At 41.9% G+C, this 15,776-nt stretch overlaps 1 protein-coding gene across 3 annotated transcripts in view; it reads left to right on the top strand.

Annotated features, from left to right (window-relative positions):
• Positions 1-15,776, top strand: part of FNTB (farnesyltransferase, CAAX box, beta) — an 87,544-nt gene that overhangs the window by 22,978 nt on the left and 48,790 nt on the right. For all 3 annotated transcript variants that reach the window (XR_008382295.1, XM_053601097.1, XM_053601098.1), the window contains exon 2: positions 175-239. Coding sequence is in view for 2 of the 3 variants with exons in the window: in XM_053601097.1 (XP_053457072.1) it covers positions 175-239 (65 nt within the window). In the remaining variant the exon portion in view is untranslated. The remainder of the gene's footprint in view (positions 1-174; positions 240-15,776) is intronic.

Consider the following 15,776-nt stretch of genomic DNA (forward strand, 5'->3'; position numbering starts at 1 on the left):
TTGTCCTAAGCCTGTCATCTTGAAGAACTCCTGGATCTAGTCTTAAAACACTGCAAAGTACCAAATCACAGCAAGCAGTTCTAGCTAATAAACATTTGTGGCAATAGGGAAAAAAGTTGATAGAGTTCTCATCTGCATTTGTTTTCTGTCTCTTATCTCCTGCATCCTTACTAGGCAAAAGTAGAAGAAAAGATCCAAGAGGTCTTCAGTTCTTACAAGTTCAACCACCTTGTACCAAGGTAAGCCGTGGTCAGGAATTTGAGGGGATCTGGGAGAGCACTGCCTCATGTGGGATGCCTTCTTCCTTTCACCTTGAATGTACCTTACTACCTGGGGTGGATGGAGGGGGTGGAATCTGCTGCGAGGCCGGTGTTTCTGGACCTTGTGGCTTACCTGGGTGTGCTATGGCTTTATAGACTGCTGTTCGGAGGACATGATCCATTCCAACTGACCCACCAGCTGTTACTTGGAGATGCCCCTAACAGCCTAAACTCTGATTTCTGAAGATGGAGAGGAATTCCAGGTTTTTGTTTAGTCATGTCCTGCCACTTTGGATTCAGATGAGAACCCAAACTCTCAAGTTTTTCTTTCATTTTGTACTTTGAAACAGTGTCCAGGGGAGTGGCAAAGGTTGGATTTCTTTGATGTGAATTATCATGTGATGGAAAAACATGAGAAGTTTGAGCTTCTCCAAGCCTGGTCAACAATTACCTTGTTGGTAATTGTGCAGAGTATCCCAAAGATGCTATTTCAAAGAAAAATATAATCCCTTTTGTATTCCTTGTATATTAGGAAGTTGAAGTCTTCTAAGCCCTGTGAGGTCAGAAATTCCAAAAAGGGAATTTTAAGAAATTTGATAATTTGAGGCTTTCTTTTCTCTTTTTTCCAGGATTTTGTAATATATCACACTAGAATTTCATAATTTTTTATTTCCTTCCTTTATTAGTATTTCTCTTCTAGGCACAAATTGTTTCTCTGAGATCATCCTGTGTTATATTTTCAGCTTTCAGAATTGATTAATCAGTAGTTCAAAACTGTGTGGTCACCATTTTGCCTTAATGATATGACACTTTTTTTTGATAGCCTCTGAACAAAGTGTGGTTAGACTGCTGGCTGATTCACTCTGGGAGGGAAGCTGCAGGGCCTGCAGTCTAGCCTCATCTCCTTTGTCACATCTCCTGACTTCTGAGGCCTTCGGACACACTAAACCCTGGCAAGTTAGTCTCTGCGAACTTCTGCTTACTGTAACATTGCAGATGGTTCCAGCCTTGTCACCTTTGTTACCTGATAAAGAGGTCCAGCTGCCTGTCACTGTCAGCCAAATGCAAGGAGGGGGATAGGTCCAGCTATCCTTATTATTAAGAAGGCCAGCAATTCTGGAGAAGAGTGAGAGTAGCCTTTCCAAGACTGTTCTGCCCTTTCATTTCCCAAGTTCAAAGCAAAAACTACATTAACCCTTACCTTAAATAATAATAAATGGCATAACCCATGACCCAAAACAACATTTCTAATTTAAAAGTTAATCTCCACGGTAGTGCCCATAGCTCAGTGGGTAGGGTACTGGCCACATACACTGAGGCTGGCGGGTTCGAACCTGGCCTGGGCCAGCTAAACAACAATGACAACTGTAACAAAAAAATAGCTGGGCATTGTGGCAGGGGCCTGTAGTCCCAGCTACTTGGGATGCTGAGGCAAGAGAATCACCTTAAGTCCAAGAGTTTGAGGTTGCTGTGAGCTGAATAGGGTGACAGCTTGAGAGTCTGTCTCCAAAAAAAAAAAAAAAAAAAGTTAACTCTCCTAAATTAATTGCCCTAAATTACTTAAGATACACACTTTTAGGTTAAAGCTGAACTTACAAAACAATAGGGATGGAAGACATGAGGGGAAGGTCACGTAGCACCCAAACTGACCAGACCAGCTGTGTCGTGGCAACCCTGACCTGACTGACTCCATCGTATTCTCACTACATGTGCCCTTGCCTTTGCCTTTGTGTGTTTTTTTTTTGCCACTATTCTATTTTGCCACCATTTCCTTAAAAAAGAAAATTCTGATTAGTTAAGACAGACAACAGTTGGAAAAGGTGAGAACTTACAGGGAACGATGGATGGGAAGGTTAACTTCATCTTCCTTCCCTGGGGAAGGAAAGGAGGAACGTATTAACTAACGAGAGGAGTCTTTCCTCAAATCTCTGCATTCACCAAAGCTCTGATCTCAATAAAGTGACTGTTCCTCTTGTCATGAGCCACAGCTGGAAATTAGCAAATGGTGCCATTTATTTCAACAGCTTAGGAGAACCCGCTGTCTTACCTGTGCATAAGCAGGGCCAGTGGAGCCTCCCCGGAGATGAGGACTTGGTGAGGGTGAGGGGCATGATTGCCCTGGGGCGGGGCTCATTGCAAGGAGTTTTACTCCTACGTAACTCACCTGGTTGGGCTCTGAGTTTCTCCATGTTCTCTACGTGAGGAACCTTTGATTAGCTGACATTCCTTTTTCATGTACTGCCCACATTACAGCCCTGGGACTCTTACTCTTATTGTGATGTGAAGGAAACTGGAAAGTTATAGTCTGGGAGGAAGAAGTTGTTTTTTGGGAGTGCTATGGGAGACCACAGAGGAGTGAAATGCCCTCATTCAGAGTTCTTAGGTCAGGTGTGAGGTGTGAGTGGAAAACAGTAGTCATCTTCAGCATGGATACTTGTGGAATTAGAATGCATCAGGGCTCTGGGTTAGTTTTAAGAATTGGACAATTTCCTGTTTTATCATTGTTGCCTATGAACATGAGTGTGTTAAAAAAGGCTAGTTAATAATTAAAGATATTACATATTTTGGCCAAATGAGTATGTAAATCAATATATCAATATAAGGCTGAAGCCAAACATAGAATGAAATTTTAGGATATAAGAATCAATCTGGAGGGAGGCAGAGCAAGATGGCAGCCGAGTAACAGCTTCCTTGCATCTGGGCACTGTGAGTCTGGGGAGATAGAACTCCAGGCATCTCTGGCTGGTGGGATCTGCCTATCATCACCGCTGCGCGGATACAGGGAGTCAGCGAGAGACTTCTGGATCCCAAGAGGAGGACTAAAAGAGTGGAAAACCGGCAAGTGGTCGCGTGTGTTCAATCGGTCTAAACCCGCCCGCAACTGTAAGTTCAGTAGCAGCGAGACTGCAAACCAGAAAGGCCTTACCTGTGAACTGTTTTGGTGTCTTTGGACTTGGCACTCAGTTGAACTGCCTTGGGGAGAGCCTGAGCGGGAGTGTGGAGAACTTTGGCCGTTGTCTAGGGCCCCAGTCTGAGCCGCTGAGCCAGACAGAGCTAATGGTGTTTGGCGGTGGGTCACAGGGAGCCATTGTGAGCGATCTGCCCCGGCAAGCTCCGCCCTCAGGGTCGCAGAGCTAGAATTGGGTGGGAGCTGGTAACCCAGCGACCAAGTAGCCTAAGGGCGGGGTCTGAGCCGCCTTGCAGCCCTAACCCTCAGGGGCAGAGTGAGACTGGTTTTGGCACACTGGGTAAGTGGATAGCCACTTCAGCAGTGATTCCAGCGACAAGCACTTTCCTGGGAAAGCTTCTGCTCAGCAAGTGAACAAGTTCAAAGTGCCTTTTAAGTGGGCTGAAGAGAGATTTAGGGTGTCTACCTGCTGGGGTTTGAGAATCAGCACCCTCCAGTCGTATCAGAACTGTGATTAACATCTCATACCCCAGAAGACCACGTGTTGCCCAGACAATATTCAATAACATATACATACCGCTTTGTTTTTGGTTATGTTTTTTTTTTTTTGGTTTGGTTGTTTTTGTTTATTTTGATATTGTTTTGTTTTATAAGTTCAACCTTTTCCATACAGATCCTTTTTATTTCTCAATTTTTCTAGTTTAATTATAATTTCCCATTGCTGTCTTTTTCAATAATTAGAACTTCATTTTTGTTAGTGTTTCTACTGCTATTATTTGGTTTTTCACCCAATTTTATCCAGTAAAGTTTTCTGTTTGCTTGTTTTGTCTTGATTTATAGCATTTTTGTCTTTCCTCTCTACTGGGTGGAGGTGGGGTACTGTGTCTGATCAGGTTAGCAAAGAGCTGCTGACCTCAAGGGAACCACCCAACTGGGCACCCCCAGAAGGTGGTTTTTTTCTTAAGGTTGTGTCAAAGTACCCTACTGTACACCTATATTGTTCTGTCTCCCTCTTTCTGTGCCTCTCTTCTTTTTGTCAATATTCCTTTTACCCACCCCCTCTCCTTTCTCTATTTTTCTTTGTTTTTCTTATCACTCGGTCCTCCTTTCTTTCATCCCTTTTTTGCTCTTCAACCTTCTCACCCCTCTGGTCCTGTAACCCTTAGTCCACAGGCACGAGAACTTAAAGAGCAAGAGGAAGTGAAAGGAAAATTAGGGCAAAGAAAACAGATAAAAGAAAATACTCATGAGGAAGAATCAGCAGAAAACTCCAGGCAACATGAAGAACCAGTCCAGAACAACCCCGCCAAGGGACCATGAGGTAGCTACTGCAGATGATTCCACCTATGAAGAAAATGTTAGGAATGACAGAAAGGGAATTTAGAATACACATGTTGAAAACAATGAAAGAAATGATGGAAACAATGAAGGAAACTGCTAATAAAGTGGTAAATAACCAAAAGGAAATCCAAAAACAGTAAGAGATGAACGATATGAAGAATATAAAAAGGATATAGCAGAGATGAAGGAACTGAAACAGTCAATTAGGGAACTTAAAGATGCAATGGAAAGTATCAGCAACAGGTTAGACCATGCAGAAGAAAGAATTTCAGAGGTAGAAGACAAAGTTTTTGAGATAACTCAGATAGTAAAAGAGGCAGAAAAGAAGAGAGAGAAAGCAGAACGTTCACTGTCAGAATTATGGGACTTTATGAAGCGTTCCAACATACGAGTTATAGGAATTCCAGAAGGGGAAGAAGAATGCCCCAGAGGAATGGAAGCCATACTAGAGAATATTATAAAAGAAAATTTCCCAAATATCACCAAAGATTCTGACACACTGCTTTCAGAGGGATATCGGACCCCAGGTCGCCTCGACTCTAACCGAGCTTCTCCAAGACACATTGTGATGAACCTGTCCAAAGTCAAGACAAAAGAAAAGATTCTGCAAGCTGCCAGGAGTAAGCGGCAGTTGACCTACAGGGGCAAATCCATCAGAGTGACCGCAGACTTCTCTAATGAAACTTTCCAAGCAAGAAGACAATGGTCATCTACCTTTAATCTACTTAAACAGAACAATTTCCAGCCCAGAATTCTGTACCCTGCTAAGCTAAGCTTCAAAATTGACAGAGAAATCAAATCATTTACGGATATACAAACATTGAGGAAATTCGCCACAACAAGACCAGCTCTACAGGAAATACTTCAACCTGTTCTGCACACTGACCACCACAATGGATCAGCATCAAAGTAAGAACTCAGAAATTTTTTTTTCCAGCTTGCAATTTCTGGTTTATTTTTCCCTGATACTGTGTTCAATAGAACATCTTCTGAGGTTGTTTTACTTTTTTAAGAACTCAGAAATTAAAGGACAGAACCTAACCTCCACACTGATGCAAAAGATAAAACTAAGCAATGGACTCTCACAAAATAAGACGAATAGAATACTACCACACTTATCAATTATCTCAATAAATGTTAATGGCTTGAATTCCCCACTGAAGAGACATAGATTGGCTGACTGGATTAAAAAACACAAGCCATCCATTTGCTGTCTGCAAGAAACACACCTGGCTTCAAAAGACAAATTAAAGCTCCGAGTCAAGGGTTGGAAGACAATTTTTCAGGCAAATGGAATTCAGAAGAAAAGAGGAGTTGCAATCTTATTTTCAGATACATGTGGATTTAAAGCAACTAAAGTCAAAAAAGACAAAGATGGTCACTTTATATTGGTCAAGGGAAAAATACAACAAGAAGACATTTCAATTCTAAATATCTATGCACCCAATTTAAATGCTCCCAGATTCTTGAAACAGACCTTACTCAGCCTGAGCAATATGATATCTGATAATACTATAATAACAGGGGACTTTAACACTCCTCTTACAGAGCTGGACAGATCCTCTAAACAGAAATTAAACAAAGATATAAGAGATTTAAATGAGACCCTAGAACAACTGTGCTTGACAGACGCATATAGAACACTCCACCCCAAAGATAAAGAGTATACATTCTTCTCATCACCCCATGGAACATTCTCCAAAATTGATCATATCCTGGGACACAAAACAAATATCAACAGAATCAAAAGAATTGAAATTTTACCTTGTATCTTCTCAGACCATAAGGCACTAAAGGTGGAACTCAACTCTAACAAAAATGCTCGACCCCACCCAAAGGCATGGAAATTAAACAATCTGTTGAATAACAGATGAGTGCAGGAAGAAATAAAACAGGAAATCATTAACTTCCTTGAGCATAACAACAATGAAGACACAAGCTACCAAAACCTGTGGGATACTGCAAAAGCAGTTTTGAGAGGAAAATTCATCGCTTTAGATGCCTACATTCGAAAAACAGAAAGAGAGCACATCAGCAATCTCACAAGAGATCTTATGGAATTGGAAAAAAAGAACAATCTAAGCCTAAACTCAGTAGAAGAAAAGAAATATCCAAAATCAAATCAGAGATCAATGAAATTGAAAACAAAAGAATCATTCAGAAAATTAATGAAACAAGGAGTTGTATTTTTTAAAAAATAAATAAAATAGATAAACCATTGGCCAGACTAACGAGGAATAGAAAAGTAAAATCTCTAGTAACCTCAAAAAGAAATGATAAAGGGGAAATGACAACTGATCCCACAGAGATACAAGAGATCATCTCTGAATACTACCAGAAACTCTATGCCCAGAAATTTGACAATGTGAAGGAAATGGATCAATATTTGGAATCACACCCTCTCCCTAGACTTACCCAGGAAGAAATAGAGCTCCTGAATAGACCAATTTCAAGCACCGAGATCAAAGAAACAATAAAAAATCTTCCAACCAAAAAATGCCCTGGTCCAGATGGCTTCACACCAGAATTCTATCAAACCTTCAAGGAAGAGCTTATTCCTGTACTGCAGAAATTATTCCAAAAAATTGAGGAAGAAGGAATCTTCCCCAACACATTCTATGAAGCAAACATCACCCTGATACCAAAACCAGGAAAAGACCCAAACAAAAAGGAGAATTTCAGACCAATTTCACTCATGAATATAGATGCAAAAATCTTCAACAAAATCCTAGCCAATAGATTGCAGCTTATGATCAAAAAAGTCATTCATCATGATCAAATAGGCTTCATCCCAGGGATGCAAGGCTGGTTTAACATACGCAAGTCCATAAACGTTATCCACCATATTAACAGAGGCAAAAATAAAGATCACATGATCCTCTCAACAGATGCAGAAAAAGCATTTGATAAAATCCAGCATCCTTTTCTAATGAGAACACTGAAGAGTATAGGCATAGGTGGCACATTTCTAAAACTGATCAAAGCTATCTATGACAAACCCACAGCCAATATTTTACTGAATGGAGTAAAACTCAAAGCTTTTCCTCTTAGAACTGGAACCAGAGAAGGATGTCCTCTGTCACCTTTACTACTCAACGTAGTGCTGGAAGTTCTAGCCAATACAATTAGGCAAGACAAGGAAATAAAGGGAATCCAAATGGGAGCAGAGGAGGTCAAACTCTCCCTCTTTGCTGACGACATGATCTTATACTTAGAGAACCCCAAAGACTCAACCACAAGACTCCTAGAAGTCATCAAAAAATACAGTAATGTTTCAGGATATAAAATCAATGTCCACAAGTCAGTAGCCTTTGTATACACCAATAACAGTCAAGATGAGAAGCTAATTAAGGACACAACTCCCTTCACCATAGTTTCAAAGAAAATGAAATACCTAGGAATATACCTAACGAAGGAGGTGAAGGACCTCTATAAAGAAAACTATGAAATCCTCAGAAAGGAAATAGCAGAGGATATTAACAAATGGAAGAACATACCATGCTCATGGACGGGAAGAATCACATTGTTAAAATGTCTATACTTCCCAAAGCAATCTACCTATTCAATGTCATTCCTATCAAAATACCAACATCGTACTTTCAAGATTTGGAAAAAATGATTCTGCGTTTTGTATGGAACCGGAAAAAACCCCGTATAGCTAAGGCATTTCTTAGTAACAAAAATAAAGCTGGGGGCATCAGCATACCGGATTTTAGTCTGTACTACAAAACCATAGTGCTCAAGACAGCATGGTACTGGCACAAAAACAGAGACATAGACACTTGGAATTGAATTGAAAACCAAGGAATGAAACTAACATCTTACAACCACCTAATCTTCGATAAACCAAACAAGAACATACCTTGGGGGAAAGACTCCCTATTCAATAAATGGTGTTGGGAGAATTGGATGTCTACATGTAAAAGACTGAAACTGGACCCACACCTTTCCCCACTCACAAAAATTGATTCAAGATGGATAAAGGACTTAAATTTAAGGTAGAAACAATAAAAATCCTCCAAGAAAGCATAGGAAAAACACTGGAAGATATTGGCCTGGGGAAAGACTTCATGAAGAAGACTGCCATGGTAATTGCAACAACAACAAAAATAAACAAATGGGACTTCATTAAACTGAAAAGCTTCTGTACAGCTAAGGAGACAATATCCAAAGCAAAGAGACAACCTACACAATGGGAAAGGATATTTGCATATTTTCAATCAGACAAAAGCTTGATAACTAGGATCTATAGAGAACTCAAATTAATCCACATGAAAAAAGCCAACAATCCCATATATCAATGGGCAAGAGACATGAATAGAACTTTCTCTAAAGATGACAGACGAATGGCTAACAAACACATGAAAAAATGTTCATCATCTCTATATATTAGAGAAATGCAAATCCAAACAACCCTGAGATATCATCTAACCCCAGTGAGAATGGCCCACATCACAAAATCTCAAAACTGCAGATGCTGGCGTAGATGTGGAGAGAAGGGAACACTTTTACACTGCTGGTGGGACTGCAAACTAGTACAACTTTTTGGAAGGAAGTATGGAGAAACCTCAAAGCACTCAAGCTAGACCTCCCATTTGATCCTGCAATCCCATTACTGGGCATCTACCCAGAAGGAAAAAAATCCTTTAATCATAAGGACACTTGTACTAGACTGTTTATTGCAGCTCAATTTACAATCGCCAAAATGTGGAAACAGCCTAAATGCCCACCAACCCAGGAATGGATTAACAAGCTGTGGTATATGGAATACTATTCAGCCATTAAAAAAAATGGAGACTTTATATCCTTCATATTAACCTGGATGGAAGTGGAAGACATTATTCTTAGTAAAGCATCACAAGAATGGAGAAGCATGAATCCTATGTACTCAATTTTGATATGAGGACAATTAATAACAATTAAGGTTATGGGGGGAAAGCAGAAAGAGGGATGGAGGGAGGGGGGTGGGGCCTTGGTGTGTGTCACACTTTATGGGGGCAAGACATGATTGCAAGGGGGACTTTACCTAACAGTTGCAATCAGTGTAACCTGGCTTATTGTACCCTCAATGAATCCCCAACAATAAAAACAAACAAACAAAAAAAAACCCGCCACAAAAATAACAAGTGCTGGCAAGGATGTGGAAAAACTGGACCCTTCATGCATTGGTGGTAAAAATGTAAAATGGTGCAGTCATTGTGGAAAATTGTATACTGGTTCCTAAAAAAATTAAACACAAAATTACCATATAATCCAGTGAATTGGTAGCAGGGACTCAATAACTGTACACTCATGTTCACAGTAGCATTATTTACAAGCCAAAAGATGGAAACAACCCAAGTGACCATCAACAGATAAATGGAGAAACAGAATGTTGTATACATATGCAATGGAATATTATTCAGCTTTAAAAAGGAGGGACATTCTAAAACTAATTACAATATGGATGAACCTTAAAGACATTATGCTTAGTGAAGTAAACCAATCACAAAGGAATAGATATCTTAAGATTCTACTTATCTGAGGTATCCAAAGTAGTCAAATTCACAGAGACAGAAGTTAGAACAGTGGCTGCCACGTGTTAAGGATAGAGGAAAATGAGGAGTTAGTCTTTAATGGGTATAGAGTTTTAGTCTGGAAAAATGAAAAAAAGTTTTGGAGATGGATGGTGGTGATGATGTTGTAACAATGTGAACGTACTTAATGCCACTTGAGAATGGTTAAAATGGTAAAGTCTGTTATATGTATTTCACCACAATAATAACAGAGAGTAAATGTGGTATACGACAAAAAAAAAAAAAAAAAAAAATCAATCTGGGCTCAGTGCCTGTAGTTCAGTGGTTAGAGCTACGGCCACATACACCTGGGTTGGTGGGTTCGAACCCAACCCGGACCTGCTAAAGACAACAATGACAACTACAGCAAAAAAATAGCTAGGCATTGGGGCAGGCATCTATAGTCCCAGCTACTTGGGAGGCTGAGGCAAGAGAATTGCTTAAGCTCAAGAGTTTAAGGTTGCTGTGAGCTGTGATGCCACAGCATTCTACCGAGGGCAACAGAGTAAAACTCTATCTCAACAAAAAAAAAAAAAGAAGAAGAAAAATCAATCTGAAAACTTATCAGAATTTTAAATTATTATCACAATTCAATATTTAACATTTTAGTAGTTAAAATTTAAAGGTCTGACAGTATAACGCAGGAATAATCCTTCAGTGTTAGCTAAAATCCATATTCAGACGTTAGCAGTCAGTCTTGATGGCATGTGTTTGTGAAGTTATGGTGCTGATCAGATGAGACAGAATTGCACACAGTCCCAGCACCACTGACCACACTCGGGGCCAGGGATGCCTGCAGTGGTGCTGAAGTAGGCAGTTGCCGGCTTGGCCTTTCAGAGGCAAAGCTGAATAGCAGATCTGGTTGAGATTCAAGGCTCTCTAAGGCTGTGACTCTACTTAGAATGGGGTCATCAGTCCCAAGGAGCTTTTTGGACATGCTTTTAACAGTTTTAATAACATCCTGCTTTCCCATGAAAATTAATTTTTCTTTCCTGTGTGTATTTTTGCTGTTCCACACTTTTATGAGTTTATCCTCATCCATGGCTTTAATGAGTCTTGTGGTGCATAACCTATGTACACACCACTCTCACATATAATTTTAAAATTATTTTCTCTTGAGAAAAGGGACCTGGTATTCCTCACAAGTGAGAGATATTGCTGATTCCCTGTGCTAACAGAGCCCTGGAGGTTAAGTGTCAATTGTGGCTCAGAAGCTCCCAAAGCAGGCCTCATACAGGTGTCTACTTAGCATCGTGCTTTTGGCCATTTCTATATGTGGCGCTATTTTAGAATTTCCCAATTCCTCAGCAGTTAGAAAATGTACTTCTCTCTCTCTCTCTCACTCTCTCTATTTTTTTTTTTTTTTTTGAGTCAGAGTCTCATTTTGTCGCCCTTGGCAGAGTTCTGTGGCATCATAACTCACAGCAACCTTGAACTCTTGGGCTCAAGCAATCCTCTTGCCTCAGCCTCCAAGTAGCTGGGACTACAGGTGCCCGCCACAACACCTGGCTATTTTTAGAGATGGTGTCTTACTCTTACTCAGGCTGGTCTTGAACCTGTGAGCTCAGGCAATCCACCTGCCTCTGCCTTCCAGAGTGCTGGGATTACCCGTGTGAGCCACCTCGCCCAGCCCCCAAATTGTGCTCCTTCCCATTGTTCTTTTCAAGGTCTTACAAACAAGCTCACCTTTCCTCAAGCAGCTTCTTACTTAGTAGAGAGGCCCTTGGCTTTACTGGGTTTAGAAAGTTTCCAGGAGGCAACAATGGGTTGAATCCTCTTTCTCATCTGTCTCACCAAAGGTGTGATTCTCAGGGGTGGTCAGGTGGAGGCGGAAGAAGGGTGTTTGCTTTTACTCTACTCTTCTTTATTCATGTGAAGTCATTCATTTCTTCACTGACTCAGCAACAGTATCTGGAGGGTCCCCATAGGGTCAGGCTCTGCCAGACTCCAGGAGACACGCACAAGTAAAGCTGCCCCGGTCCTGCCTCTGCTGGGCTCTCAGTCACCTGGGAGTGGTGGACAGTGAACAAATGAACTTGGACATGCAGTTATCCATGGGACAGTCATGAGGAGTGTCTAATTTTTTTTTTTTTGAGACAGAGCCTCAAGCTGTCGCCCTTGGTAAAGTGCTGTGGCATCACAGCTTACAACCTCCAACTCCTGGGCTTAAGCGATTCTCCTGCCTTAGCCTCCTGAGTAGCTAGGACTGCAGGTGCTCACCACAATAACCAGCTAATTAAAAAAAAATTTTTTTTTGTAGGCCAGGCGTGGTGACTCATGCCTGTAATCCTAGCATTCTGGGAGGCCAAGGCAGGTGGATTGCTTGAGCTCACGAGTTCGAGACCAGCCTGAGCAAAAGCAAGACCCTGTCTCTACTAAAAATAGAAAAACTGAGGTAAGAGGATTGCTTGAGCCCAAGTTTGAGGTTGCTGTGAGCTATAACGCCACAGCACTCTACCTAGAGTGACAGCTTGAGACTCTGTCTCAAAAAATAAATTTTTTTTTTTTGTAGAGATGGGGATCTCACTGTGTTTCCCAGGCTGGTCTTGAACTCTTAGGCTTACATGATCCTTCTGCTTTGGTTTCTGATCTTACTGGGATTATGGGCAAGACCTAGCCTTTTTTTTTTTTTTTTTTTTAATTTCCTACACGGAAAAGAATTTCAGATAGAGGTGAATTGAGAATGAAAGACTGCTAAGGTATTAGCTTAGGCTGCTGTAACAGCACCACAGATAGGGCAGCTTAAAGAGCATAAGTTTCTTTCCTCTCAGTTCTGGAGGCAGCAAGTCTAAGGTCAAGGTGTCTTCAGGTTTGGTTTCTCCTGAGGCTGCTGACTGACTTTGCCAAAATTTATACTACTGAATCTCCACTGGGCTTCACTAACTGCCGTATAATCCTTATATTATCTCCTGTGGATTCCCTAACACGTTTGGCACCGTGGCTGATCCCCAACTCTCCAACAACCATTTACTCTCAGTCCCTGAGGAGATTGAGGCCGCCCAGCCTGAGTTTCCCAGGTCCTCTCCCCCACTTCAGAGTCCTGTATTTCGCCTGCTTGGTAATCTCGTATGTCATTTCTGGCTCCAGAGTGCAGAATTCTTCCTTAATGTCTCTCCCTCTTGCTGTACCCTCATCCCAACCCCTTCCCTCTTCTATGGGGACCTGACCTGATGGATTTCTCGGGCCCTTGCATTTTCAGTATTTGATTTCTCTCAGCTCACGCCCTTGTACTGTTCCAGCTGAACTAAGGTAACTCTAATGTGCTCTTCATTTTGTGTGGCTAACTCACGTCCTTCTGGCCTTAGCCTCGGTGCTGTTCCCCTTGGGAATAGTTTCTTTCTATTTTAAATTTATTTTTTTATTTTTTGGAGACAGAGTCTCACTCTGTTGCCCTGGCTAGAGTGCTGTGGTATCATAGCTCAAAGCAACCTCAAATTCTTGCACTCAAGTGATCTCCTCTTTTTTTTTTTTTTTTTCAGACAGAGTCTGTGTCAGCCTGGGTAGAGTGCCATGCCATCACAACTCACAGCAACCTCCAACTCTTGGGCTTAAGCGATTCTCTTGCCTAATCCTCCTGAGTAGCTGGAATTACAGGCACCCGCCACAACACCTGGCTATTTTTTGTTACAGTTGCCACTGCTGTTTTAGCTGGCCAAGGCCAGGTTCAAACCCGCCACCCTTAGTATATGGGCCGGTGCCCTACCCACTGAGCCACAGGCACCACCCTCAAGTGATCCTCTTGCCTCAGTCCCCTGAATAGCTGGGACTACAGGTGCCCTCCATGATACTTGGCTAGTTTTTCTATTTTTACTAGAGATGGGGTCTCAATCTTGCTAAGGCTGGTCTTGAACTCCTGAGCTAAAGGGATTCACCTGCCTCAGCCTCCCAGAGTGCTAGGATTACAGATGTGAGTCACTACACACAGCCTGCCTTGGGAAGAGTATTCTGATCCCCCACGCCTTCCTGTGGCTATCAGAGCTCATCACACTTCCCTGAACACAGTGTGTATCAGATAAGGCTCTGCCTGTCGTGTGTGGCCTCATCCACCATTGCCGGAGGGAGCAGAGCAGCATCTAGCCCTGCGCCGGACTCTCCAGCACACCAAGTGGGTGCTCCTTGAGTCCTCACTGGGCTGGTCCTTCCTGACAGAGAAACTGAGTCTGGCCTTCCCTTTTTGCTCTCACTAATGCCCTGAATGCTCTTGAAGGTCACCAGCTACTCTGGTTTTGTCGCATCTGCCACAGTTGAATACCTTTGTGAATTCCTTCCTTCCTTACTGCCTGGGACAGGACCTACCAGTGGCCTTCCCCTGCGGGTGTAAACTGTCTTACTTCTCTTCTTCACTGGCTCTTCATCCTCTAAGCCCTTAAAGATGGGTCTTCCCTCAGCTCTCTGTTCAGACTTTCTCTCTGCTCTCTCATGTTCTCCTGTGGTGTCAGCTGTCACCTGCGTGCAGGTGAATGACTCTTAGACTGCATGTGTACCCTGAGCCTCGCGTGCTTCTAGCAGCCCAGCTGACACCCTCCCCTGAGTACGCTTCCAGTGCCCTCTGTGTCCAGAAGGCAGCTGATTGTGGGGCCTCACAATATAGGCTGTCCGAAAAGTCTGCATACATAGCAAAAATGGGAAAGTGTAGCTAAATATGGGAAATTGTAGTTAAATACACCTTTATGTACAAAATATTCATCACAAAGCTTAACAAATATCCCCTATGTGTTGGTTAACTCTTTGTAAAGTTTTGTCATGAATATTTTGTAAATAAAGGCACGTTTCGCTATAATTTCCCTATGTGTGGCAACTTTAGGGGTGAGCTGGAACACCTTGTAGCTTGGGCTCTAGGTGTTTCCCACCAGGCCAGCTCCTCGGGGCTGTTCACCTAGCCTCTTCTCCCAGCTCTTTGCCCAGTATGATGCTTTCACTCAGTTCCCTTTGTAAACACGTGCTGAACTCTACTGCTGGCAGATGCTTTTTTTGTAAAGCACGGTTCTAGTCATTTTTTTCTCAGCTCAGAAACATTGAGGGCTTCCCTTTGCCCACTAAATTGTGTAGGCATTTCTCAGCTAGCATCCCAGACCCCTGTGAAAAGGGTCCTCTTCCATTTCTAAATTTAGGCCAGGTTACCTGACCTGTTACTCCTCCGTACGCTCCATACCTGCACTACTTAAGGCAGTAGCTGTTAGCTACCTGTAGCTACTTACATAGTAATTTTAAATTTCTCCATGTACCAGGGTCTGTCATCTCAAACTACCTCTTCCACATAAACTTTCCTGATTATTCCTTTGTTCATGAGATGCCTTCCTCCCTTTTGAGCCCCATTAGTATTTTATGTGTTTGTTTTTAAAGACAGGGTCTCACTATGTTGCCCAGGCTGGTATCAAACTCCTTGGCTTATGTGGTTCTCCTGCTTTGGCCTTCTAAGCAAGCCACTGCACCCAGCTAAAGTATTTTATCTTTTCTTTAGGAAACCTACTGATTTTTTCCCTTGTATTGTAGCCATTTATGTACTTATTTCACTTTCAAATTAGACTTTTTTGAGGAAAGACATTAGGATCTTATTCTGAACATAGTACAGTGGGAGTCTGACAAATAATTGTTGAATTGACTACCTAGAAAAAGGGCGGATTCTCTTTTGTTTCTGCAGTTGGCGCATACAGTGAATGTGCTGGCATTTGGTTCTTTTTTTCCTTCTTTCCATAGTCACTCAGGCTCCTT

This window comes from Nycticebus coucang, chromosome 9 (assembly GCF_027406575.1).
Source record: "Nycticebus coucang isolate mNycCou1 chromosome 9, mNycCou1.pri, whole genome shotgun sequence".
In the NCBI taxonomy this organism is placed as follows: Eukaryota; Metazoa; Chordata; class Mammalia; order Primates; family Lorisidae; genus Nycticebus; species Nycticebus coucang.